The sequence below is a fragment of the Physcomitrium patens genome, chromosome 1 (genome assembly GCF_059467195.1).
Source record: "Physcomitrium patens ecotype Gransden chromosome 1, ASM5946719v1, whole genome shotgun sequence".
Lineage (NCBI taxonomy): Eukaryota > Viridiplantae > Streptophyta > Bryopsida > Funariales > Funariaceae > Physcomitrium > Physcomitrium patens.
Window position 1 is genome coordinate 15,574,589 of NC_143410.1, and position 12,187 is coordinate 15,586,775.

The 12,187-nt window shown below is 33.7% G+C and overlaps 1 protein-coding gene across 4 annotated transcripts; it reads left to right on the top strand.

Moving 5' to 3' along the window:
* Positions 1-8,343: 8,343 nt before the first annotated feature.
* Positions 8,344-11,432, top strand: LOC112280300 (uncharacterized). 4 transcript variants are annotated; one of them, XM_073534369.2, is made up of 5 exons: positions 8,344-8,478; positions 8,576-8,743; positions 9,043-9,275; positions 9,462-10,762; positions 10,981-11,432. In XM_073534369.2, the coding sequence occupies exon 4, from the start codon at positions 9,759-9,761 to the stop codon at positions 10,743-10,745; it is 987 nt and encodes a 328-aa protein (XP_073390470.1). In that variant the 5' UTR covers positions 8,344-8,478; positions 8,576-8,743; positions 9,043-9,275; positions 9,462-9,758; the 3' UTR covers positions 10,746-10,762; positions 10,981-11,432. The 4 variants fall into 4 exon arrangements, with proteins under 4 accessions (XP_073390470.1, XP_090107114.1, XP_024371403.1 ...); XM_090250988.1 differs by having other exon boundaries at positions 8,344-8,427; XM_024515635.3 differs by having other exon boundaries at positions 9,043-10,762.
* Positions 11,433-12,187: the final 755 nt, after the last annotated feature.

Consider the following 12,187-nt stretch of genomic DNA (forward strand, 5'->3'; position numbering starts at 1 on the left):
AAAAATTACAAGATATATTTTTAGTTAATATCAAGATTATCAAGATATTTTCTAAAAATAAATAGAGATATTCTTCTAGAGCATCATTCTTATGAATTTTTTATTTACCTTTAAAAAAGAGCTCAACCACCATTTGGACCAATTTATAATTTATTGTAGAATAAGTTGGCTGCATTCAAGAAATATATTGACAAGAACTTGCTAAAAACTTCACACAACATTTTAAATCTCTAGTTGGAGCTCCTATTTTATTTTTAAAGAAAAAAGACAGATTATTTTGAATATTTATAGATTATTGAAGACTCAACAAAATTATTTTAAAAAATAAATATCATTTATCTCTAATTTTAAGTTTTTTTAATCAATTCAATGAAACAAAGGTCTATAGAAAAATAAATATACAAGGAGCATACAACCTAACATGTATTAAAAAAAGAGATGAATGAAAGATTACATTTTGAATTATGTATGGATATTTCAAATATATTTTCATGTCTTTTGGACTCACAAATGTACAAATTTCTTTTCAACATCTAATGAATGGTATTTTTCAAGAGTTTTTTTTGATGATTTTATTGCTATTATCTAGACAACATTTTAATTTATTTTAAAAATATGGAAAAAAATAAATTTTATATTTATTATGTGTTACAAAAAATAAGAGATGCAAGATTATATTGTAAGATAGAAAAGTGTGTATTTTATACTACTCAAGTTGACTATTTAGGATACATCATTTCAAATAATAGTCTTATGATGGATCTTGAAAAAATTTAGACTATTATAGATTGAAAGATTTCAAAAATAATAAGAGATGTGTAATATTTTTTGAGATTTTTTAATAATTATTGGATCTTTATTAATATTTTTTTTTCAAATTTTAGCTCTTCTTATACATCTAGTATGTAAAAACAAACTTAAGTAGAGTAAAGAAGCTAAAACAACTTTTGAAGCTTTAAAAACAACATTTATTTTTGCACTAATCTTATATCTCATTGACTTTTATAAGGCATTTTTTATAGAAACAAATCCATTAATTTTTGCCATGGATGCAATGTTGTCACAAATGGAAGCAGATGACAAATTCCACCTAATAGCTTTTGATTTTAGAAAATTTTATATATTCTTTAAGCTCATTGAAACTTTCTAATAATTAGATATTTTGATTACAATAAGATTTTGAAGCTAATACCAAGAAATTTTTGGTGGCTTCAAATGTAAAAAGTAATCAAAAACTTTTTACAATCATATAATATTTGTTTAAAATAAAAAATTCCTTATCATTAACCTTATAGACTTCTTCAACCATTACCTATTTCAAAACAGTTATAGTTTTTTGTTTCTATAAATTGTATCTTGGATCTTCTCATTTCAATTTTTTATGATTTTATAATTTAAGATCATAGATCAATTCATCAAAATGATACATTTTGTACTATGTACAAAATCTATGACATGTAAAAAAACAACTAAGTTTTTCTTTGACAACATTTATTGCTATTGTAGATTCTTTAAGATATTGTATCAAATTGAGGGACTCAATTTGTATCAAGATTTTTAAGAATTCATTTTATAATTCTAAAAATAGATATAAAACTATCTTTGGATTTTTATCTTCAAATTAATGAATAAATAGAGGACATAAATCAAGTTTTGAAGTAATATTTAAGCTGTATCATCAATTACTAATAAGATGATTGGATAATTTTTTTGACATTAATAGATTTTAAAAATAATAATATATTATATTTTTATATATAATGAATAATTTTTTTATTAATTATAGCTATCATCTATAATTTGATGCTTTTGACTTTTCAAAAATTAATAATCTTATGGCTGAAGATTTAGCAATTTTTTTATCTAAACTACATACAATCATAAAGGCACAATTAAAAGAAACTCAAGAATAATAAAAAATTAATACAAATGTCTATTATAAGGAGCAATCTCAATTCCATATTAGCAATAAGGTATAGTCATTTTGTCATAATATCAAGATTAATCACTCTTGTGATAAGTTAGATTAATATAAGCTTTGACATTTATTATTTATAAACAAATCAAGTCAATTGCTTATTAATTATATCTACTAATGTTGTGTTGTAATACAACTATATGATAAAAATATAATCAAAAATAAAATTTTAATTAATATTTAATAATTATAATTTAATAATAATTCAAGATATTTAAATATGGCTTTTATAAAAGCATCTTAGTTTTATTTTTTTTTATTTTTTTTATCTTAATAGCTAATAGATTAAAAATTGATTAATAATTTTATCTTCTAAATTATAGGAATTCTTTTATTGCCTTAAAAATATCATAAATTAATAAAATTAGATTAAAAAGAATAAATAATTAGTATGGTTGATACTAAGATTAAGTTGAGGATAGGGTTGGACTAAAAAATTCCTAAGATAAGTTAGATTGATACTTATGGGTCGACTATTTGTAGGATTAGGTCAAAATCAGACCTCCACCTACTAAAACGACCGCCTAGGGCATAATAGGGGAGCATTCAGAGATCAACAATTAGAGTTTGTGAACTAGCTTTAAGTTAATTCCAAAGTTATAAGGCTTATATTCAGAAGGCTTGAAATGACTTTGTAATTGTTGTTCAAAGTCAAGGTTTGTATCAGTGATTTGGAATTTATGTACTACAATTAGGGCTAGCACTCTTAACTAGTTCTTACAATTGGTATTACATCTATATTTCAAAATTTGATAATACTTGGTTGATTGAATGTACTAAGTATGTGTAATTTTTTTTGTTAATCTAACGATGTAATTGAGAGATATCTGGATTTTGATATAAGAAGATATTAAAAATTAGCAGTTTGGATTAGTTAGGATTTCTATGATATGTGAAGATCTACTAGGTGGATCAAGAGGAAAATTTGGCATGGTAGTGGAGGACTTCAAGATCAAGCTAAAAATTAATTTTGACTTGAAGTCAACAGTTGAAGAAGGAGAAATTGCTACTGGAATATCTGCACCAACTTTTAAATTGGCAGCCAAATAATGTCAATGCAGTTTTTGGACTTTTTCTCAAAATTTGTAAGTTAGTTTGGACTAATTTTTTTAGAGCATTTAAAAGACTTGTAGTTGCATTTGTATGCAAAATTTTGGACTAAGTGGATAATTAGATTAGGAATTACAACTTACCAAAGTTCATTAATTATGATTAGGACTTGCAAAGAAAAATCAAAATTACCTAATTATGAAAGTAATAAGGCAATTGGAATTTATGTATGATTGAGGTTTTTAAGAAGAGTATTTTTGAGCACTTTGTACTAGCTTTAAGCACTTTTGAATTAAAATTAAAATTGCATTCTTCTTATATGGGCATAATCTATTAAGATTTCTTGGATATTTATAAAAATACAACTTCACCTTCCACAACCAGGTACCCAATGCATTTCCAAACAAGACAACATGTATTGCAACACTAAAGTTTATAAAGATTCATCTTAGATTCTATATATCTCTTTTTTAAGCCATATAAGATAGTAAATATCTCAAAAAGAAGAAAAATGCTACTCTCTCATAGAAAAGTAAATAACAATCACGAATTTGAGGTAGAAGAAGTCTAAGATTCAAAGAGGTGCCAAAGCTTAGAATATCTTCTTCATTAACACACATACAATATTAATAAATACACATAAAAGTCAACTAAAAATCTTACAAATATAAAAAAAGAATGTTGATACTTTTTATTGATGACATCTATCAAAACTAATATAAATAATATGAAATATTTTCTATAAAAGTAACAAGTTCTAAAAAAGATTGCATTCTACCTTCTATCTTTGTTTGTAGTTTTTATGTATTTATAATAGTAATGTAATAAAAAAGAAAAAATAACACATTCCACACATGAACTATTATTTGTTAACCTATTAGATAAGACATTGCAATTGATATAGCCTTGAAGACAATGTAGTAGAGATGAAGATCTTCAAGAATATATTCTCCTTCAAATAAATAGCAAGATATAATATATTTGGCATCATAATCTTAGAAGAAATTTTCAATATTTGGTGATTTTATTGGAGATAGAAACAACTCATCGTGCTGTTACAAATATTTTGTTTAGAAGAAGTTACAAAGGCTTCAACAACAATCAAATAACTCGGTGGTCTTCTTGCCCTAAAATGAGATATTATTAAAAGCTAAGATGACATATGAACTATCTTTAAAGAAAAAAAGATCAGAGTATATAACAAATATATTCTGTCACATCTTAGACTTCATCAACATGTAATTATTGTTATGTGTGGAATCCATCTCTAAAAAAAGAAATATTTTTATAAATATATATATATTCAAATAATTATTTGGATAATATGAATAGATAGAAATAAATTAAAATAAATAAATTTGATAATTACTTATAGAATAGCTTTTTAAAAGCTTTATAGATGTGACTTTGATTTTACACATATTTGTAATTAATTGATAGGTTAGAAACTTGACTAATAAGTTAGTTATGTATTGGCAGCTTGTGATATAAGCAAACTATGTGGCATACATAAATAAAACTTGCCTTCTAAGTTAAGTCATGTGTTTTGCAAGTTAAACATATGTTGGAGGTCCTATAGAACATTACTACATAGCTCCTAGTTAAATAATATATGTGAAAGCAAGAGTAAAGCATTCTTCATTCTTCTTAACACCTTTTTAATTTTTAGTCTTTTTTAAGATTTTTTAATCTTTTGTCTTTGGCAACAATCAATTCAGTTTAATATAATATCATCTTTGAGTGATTATCTAGTTTATAACAGAGTATAGATAAGATATTTAGGACAGTTATCTAAGAAGGATCCATTATTTAAGAATATTTTAGAAAGTCCAAGGTGATTGGCTAGGGCTTTTCGGGCATTTAATCAAATATAGCTTTGGATCTTTTTTCTTAGTAAAATTTGGATTTACATCTTCTTGTTCAATTTTGTTCTATTCTATTTTCGTTTGCTCAATTTTGTCTTTTGTGTCGTATTCTATTTAGCTTTGTTTAATTTTATTCTAGTCTATTTTGTCTTACTTTATGATGAGGTTTTATATTGCTATGGATTAGAAGGGCGTTAGACTCTTAAGATATATTAGTCCTATTTTATAGACGTTTTATGTCGTACAAGAGTACAATGATCTTTTAATTGTTTGAGATTCATGACCTTGATAATAGATTGCTATCACAAAGAACTTCACTATTTTCAACATCTTTAAATCATATTTTTCGATTCTTTTTTTGCTCCCATTTTCACTCTTTAATTTCTCTACTATAATATCATAATTTTTCTATAGTAATAATTCTTTGTTGAAGAACCAATATCACCAAATAATTATAAAGCCACTATGTTTTTTTGCAAATGGTTTTAAATTAATCAAAATAAAAAAAACTAATATAATCAATAACTTTAATAAGATAAAGATGTCATCTACACATTAGAATATTAAATTTTAAAAAACTTTTAGATAAAGTGGATTATAACCTAAACATCATTACTCTTAAGATATCATAATTTTTTACTTACATAAAAAGTCTCAAATTTTAGCATTTCACATTCTATATTGAATTATTCTTTCATCTTTTTAGTGATAAACATAAGATATTCAACTTATCTAACCATGTATTTTTTGTTATTTATTAAAAAATCCACTTTGGTCTATAAAAAAGTCATATTTCATCTTTTATACATGCTTATATATTAATAAACAACTTTTCTTTCATAAGCTCCTTTATCTTCTCTTCTAATATTATTTGCACTTAGTAGTATTAGAAGATCATTCAATCGCTCTTAACTTTGTAGTAGTGAAAAACATATGGAACATAATTCTAATGTGATCTTATAATACAACACAATGATTATATATTTTGTAGTCATTTCTAAATCAAAAAATAACATCCATTGCAACATTACAAATATATGTTCTTTCTCTTCATACAAGAGCTTTTTAATGTCTAATGTGAATTCTATGAATTTTTTTTTGAATATATTTTTAACACCATAATTTGCACAATTTGTCTAATTTGTTTCCTTCACTTTCTCTAGATCCTTCATTAAACAATCAATCCAATTTTGTTACCTCTTGCCCTTAACCTCAATCTAAATCTTCACACTTTCTATAGATCCTTTCAATTCCTCAAGCACTATTTGTAAGTCTACAATTTTTGCATTGTTTGCATTGTGATGTATATTTTGTAAAATATGTATTTATTTGTACTAAAAAATGACATCATATAATTTTAAGGTATTTCAATATAATTATTTAAGAAAACTATGAAATTACTTGGATTTAAAATATATATTAAGAATTGGTTTATTAAATAATAATCATATGTATCAAAATCTGATAATTGATCAAGTTTAGTTATCAAAATAGTTGTCATCCTTTGCATTTGCTTTAAAAATATTATACATGCAATCTAAAATGTAGACTTAAGAGTTGCTTCTAATTAATATGTTTTAAAATATATTTTAGAGTTACTATTGTATACAATTTGAATCAATAATTGATGTTATAAAAAGCATTAAATATAAAGTTATTCTTTTTTCCAAATTGTAATACAATTGTGATATTCTAAATGTATTTGTCTATGATTGTTTATACGACGTCTGTTTTCTACATCCAAGTGTGTTATTATTGAGCGAACTTCCGAAAGAATAGAAAAGAACTAAAAAAATAAAAAAAATAAAAAAATGACCGGGAGTTAATCAGCGTCACATTACACATCGTTTAGGTATCCTCCAAGGGCAGAAGCAGGCGGATGAACGAATGGATGGATGAAAACCCACAACAGTTCATCCTAATATGAATGCATGGCATTATACACTTCACATCTGTCACCTCCCCTTTCTCTTCCATTTTTTACACATTTGTGGATGTGAGGGGAAAAGAGGCTTTTCTAAAGTCCACATGGACAGGAAAAAAGACGGGTGATAAGCTGGAAAGTGCCAATGTGCAATAGGTGAATCCAGGTTCAAACTTATCTGTTCACCTTTCACGAACTTTCATCCATAGTCCGACGCCTACGCTCTTTGAATTTAGCTCGTTTACATCAAACGAATGAATGATCATCCATCACCCCCATCACCGCCCTGGATTTGATTTGCATGTCCCAGTTTGGGAACGAAGGGTTGGGAACGAGAATGTTAAGGATTGGGAACGAAAGGTTGTGAACGAGAATGCTCAAATAAAGGGTGGGGATCAAACACTACCCTCCAAAATCCACGTGGACGTCCACGTAGACCGTGTTAGGAGCGTGCCCCATCTCTCTATTCTGGGACATGCGCACGCTCTTCGGATTTGCTTGGGAGCGTGCGCTGTTGCTCCGAGTTCCCGTGTGCGCACGATTTGTGCCCGCCTCCATGCCCAGAATAGGTGAATATTAGGGTTAGGGTTTGCAGTCCGAAGCGATAATCTGAAGACTGGATGAGGTGTACTTTTAGTTTTATGACAGCGGGGACATATTCACAACTGTTGTTTTTGTTTTTGTTTTTTTTGTTAAACCGGGTTTCTCCTGTTGAAAGACCATTTAAATTTCCCACTTCGAGGAAGCAGTTTGTTGTTTATTGTTCCCTCTCTAGAAACTTCCCTCGTTGTTTTCATGGAGGCTGAAGAATTGGGCGCAGAATTTTGTACCTGTGATGACACTAGCTTGCGTGGTTTATTCGAACATTTGTTAGTTTATTTTGCGTGCTTATTTTGCAGTGTAGTACTAATCCTCCTAAGTTTATATCCCAATCGTGCAGCCGCCTGGAATATAGAGGGAGCCCTAAGAATGACGATTATAGATGAACGTGACACAACTGATGATTTCCGTTCTCCGAACACTGCAAGGAAGCACTTCACAATAGACACACCAATTTGGGGCTCTCCTATTTCCGACCCTACATTCTTTCCATTTCTGCCCTGGTTGAGTCATCGAGTGGTGGGTTGACAGCTCCAGCCCGAGTTAGCTTTCTCGCTTTGTCAAAGAGAGCTCTGTCTCTTTTGGTTTTTTTTGGGGGCCTGCCCGGGATGAGTGGATAACACAGAGGCAGGCGAATGTGGGCCTCATTACTTGCCTCTCAGACTGGGAGTCCAACCATAAAGCAACTGTCAGTGAGGTCTAGATACAAACAATATGCTTTTTATCATTTGTTCTCAGCAGAACGCACCCCCAGGGGCTGGGGGGTAAAGCAGATAAAAAAAAAGGGGGGACGGGAACCGGTGGGGAACGGTGCTTTTGTTCTCTCACCGCGGACGGGCATCGGCTGGATGACCGGATACTGCCGGTGACCCGTTCTGCTGGGGCATATAGACACCTGCACTGTGAGGAGGGGTGAAGGCTGGATGAGAGTAGGAGTGCCCATCTTCGAGTTGCCAATTCCTCTTCTCGCCTCCACTTCTTTGCCCATCGTCGTTTCGCTCTTGCCTCTGGTGATTCTCGCACGTTCTCGGCGTTGTAGGGGAAATGGTGCTCTGTTTCAGGTGGTTTGAATGGCTTTGGTTTCGATTGATTTGGTGGAAAATGGGGGCGTTGCGAGGAATTTCAGTTGTGGACTAACCCTTGAGTATCGGTTTGCAGAGAGGTAAAGTAGCCGGTCAGGCGTCGTGGTTTGTTGGAGGCTTGAAGGAATTGGTCAATTCTTAGAAGAGCTTCGAAAATCAACGTTGATCGGCTTAGCTTGTTGTGAAGAGGGCCTTTTTCTACGGCCTTCGCGTATTCTTTCCTCTCATATTTTCGGTTGCAAAGGTAAGCGTGTTCCCATGAAGGCTACGATCGATTTGTGCTTGTCGCTGACATTTGTGCTTCAGTGCCGACACGGTTGATGATGAGCGTGTTCAGTTTGATCAGTCCATGTATGCGAAGTTTTGCTGGTGACTATTTTCGCGGAGACTTTAACCGTACAGATTTGAGAGATGCTTTAGTTTCTTAATTGGTGAGGTGATCGGTGAGGATAACTTTGGCTTGCTTAAGCCGCTTGCTGATGGCCGTTACTTGTGTTACTGTCTTTGTCCGATCTGAATTTGATTAGTGGGTGAAACATGCAGGTGATTTTATTGCACCTCAGGAATTTGCATCTCTATCAACGGAAGGTTTTGTTGACGCTGCCGTGAGAGTCGATATAGTGAGCACAGTTTGGTGGCTTGAGTCCACTAAGAAGAGGATGACATTGCTTGAGCAGATGCACATCGTTTCAGGCGTTCCTGTAGAGATTTTTGCATGCAGAGAGGGACGGGCCCCTGTGCGATTAATCTACCCATTTAAACTGATTCTGTGAGCAGTGGGTTTCTCTTTTTTCCTTCACCTTTTCTGTACTATTTTGTACATTTAGGGGCTGTGCAATATATTGTAAAGAAGTTCTCGAAGTGTGAACGAAAAGGGGGTTGGAACACATCAGAAAACTTTTAAGGCTAGCCTGATCCCCGAGACACATTCATTTTTTGTGTTTGTGGGGGGGGGGTGGCAGTCGATGTAGAGAGCACACTCCTATAGAGGTGACATCTGAGCATGCGAGAGGATGTCCTCCGGGAATTACAGCAGACCGGAGTAACATTTGCGTTGTAAAAAAAAAGAAAAGAAAAAGAAGAGTCGGAACCTATTACTTTCAGGGCTGTCTGAAGGAGAATCACCAACCAATTGACTGAGATCCTGAAGGTAGTTCAAGAAGTTTCCGAGAGAGCATCTATTGGGAAGTTATTTCCAGCTAAGAGCAGTGGCACACAGGGCGGAAGTCAGTAATACGAAACAAGACGCTGCGCTTGGGATGTCTCTTCAGCAACAGCATCGGCAACATGCTCCCGAGATACGGCTCCCTGCAGATGTGGACTGGCATATGCTTGACAAGTCCAAGTTTTTCGTGTTGGGAGCTGCACTTTTCTCCGGAGTCTCGGCCACACTTTATCCGGTTGTGGTTCTTAAAACTCGACAACAGGTTATGGCCGTGAACCAGTCTTGCACAATCATGGGCTTGAACATACTGAGAACACAGGGTATCCCTGGTCTTTACAAAGGTTTCACCACCTCTCTCATGGGAACCATCCCGGCTCGTGCGCTGTACATGTCAACTCTGGAAATTACAAAAACAAATGTGACTACTCTCGCTACGAAATTTGGAGGAATGTCCGAGCCTACTGCAGCGGCTGTGGCCAATGCTGCAGCAGGCTTGACGGCCTCTGCTGCTGCCCAGCTTGTATGGACTCCTATCGATGTGGTCACTCAGAGACTCATGGTACAAGGTGGCCAAGGGGGACTTGCAGTAAAGTACAAAAGTGGTTTTGATGCGTTTCGGACCATCATGAGACAGGGCGGTGTGCGGGGTCTGTACAGAGGGTTGGGCATGTCGGTATTGACATATGCTCCATCTAATGCACTTTGGTGGGCCTCCTATTGTGTCACTCAGAGGTCTATTTGGATGTCCCTAGGATATCGCGGGAAAGATGGCGAGCTTTGTGTGCCCAGTTCAGCCATGCTTGTCGGTGTGCAGGGATTCAGTGCAGCCTGTGCTGGGGGTTTTGCAGCGGTTGTCACGACCCCATTTGATACTGTGAAAACCCGAATTCAGGTTTTAGAAAATGAGGCTGGTAAGCGTGCGACTGTCGGACAGACTTTGAAAACTCTTGTTAAAGACGGTGGTTGGAAAGCACTTTACAGGGGCTTTGGCCCACGGTGGGCTAGCATGTCAATGTCTGCTACTACCATGATTACAACTTACGAATTTCTTAAGCGCTTATCTGCCAAACCACAAGAGTGAAGCAGTGACGTGACCAGGTACGTTTAGATATCTTGTACTGTATTGTTCATCGTTTGCTGCTAAATCATCGTATAGATCATTTGCATGTAATTATGTGCGATTTAAAAATAAATAAATCTTTTGGAATAAAAACCTCCCGAATTTACCTGAAAATATATGTATACTGGATTGTCAAGTCGAATGTTTCTAACGAATGAAATGAATCTGAGGCAAGTATGGTTTATGGTTTTTTCAGGGTGAAGCCGGTAAATTAGGAGCGGCGAGCTTGAGATTAAGCACAGGAATTTGCTGCCCTTCGACTCTTTAAATGGGAGTTATTAGGGAAGTAATTTGTTAGGGCATTCGCTCGAGTTGAATGTATAGGAACTCTTGAATTTTTCTTTCTGGAGTGGTGATAGGGGATTTGTTGTAGAGCTTGCTTGAGCAGACCAGGAAATTGATTGGCAGGATAGAATGGGTGTGAAAATGGTCAGTTGATATCTGGGGTACTTCTTGAGGGTGTGCGTGTGTGAGAGCTAAAGTGCTACATATTTAATTGTATATTAATCACAGGTTAGGGTGAGAAGGGTGCATTCAGCATTATAGAATGTATTATGTCAATGATGGTACTCACACAGACATGGACTGCCTCTCCAGGTAGTTGGCTGTAAAGTTTATCTCCTGCAATGTATACTACGATCATATGGATGAGAAGTTGTAATTTTTAAAAACATTGAAGAATACTATATTCTCCAATGTATCTCTTGTATTCGTACCTATGATGCAGTGATTATAATTGGCTTTTCGAAGTCTATCAAGGAAGTCCTGGTGCTCATGAGTGAATCTCTCATGCTGCTTGAGTTCCCCACTGTGTATATCTGGCAATTTGGCTAGATACTCGTTAATTGTGGACGGTGTGCAATTTATTTGCTGGAAATGTTGAACATGACATCCTTCCAGGGTCGTGAGATTCTGATTTTGTGACTGAGATAATGTAGTGCAGGCTGTTGCAGTTTTTTTCTTCAAAGACATCTAGCTCTTTCTGATCACCAGTGTGAAGTATTCATTCTGTTCAAGCAATCTAGCAAAAGAAAGGAGTCTTAAGTACTAACTTCCAGCACTTGTTAGTACTCTTCCATCTTCTAAGCATGGAACACCAATGGGACATAATTCCATGTTGGCACTACGTGTATCTGTCAATCTGTACAAGGGACAACAGAGATGTAATGGAACACCTTCATCGTGTCACGCAGCACGCAGTGATCATCGACACAAACGTATTCTACTCTAAACGATGCACAACACGCACAAACTCCAAGTCAAAAGGGACACAACTCCCGTTGTCCAAGAGAATTGGTGTGAAGCATGCAACACACCGACTGCAAATTGTTACCCGAAAGATGCATCATTCGAGTGATCCCACAACAAAAATAGGCTACTGATTCTGATTTCACCCACCCCAA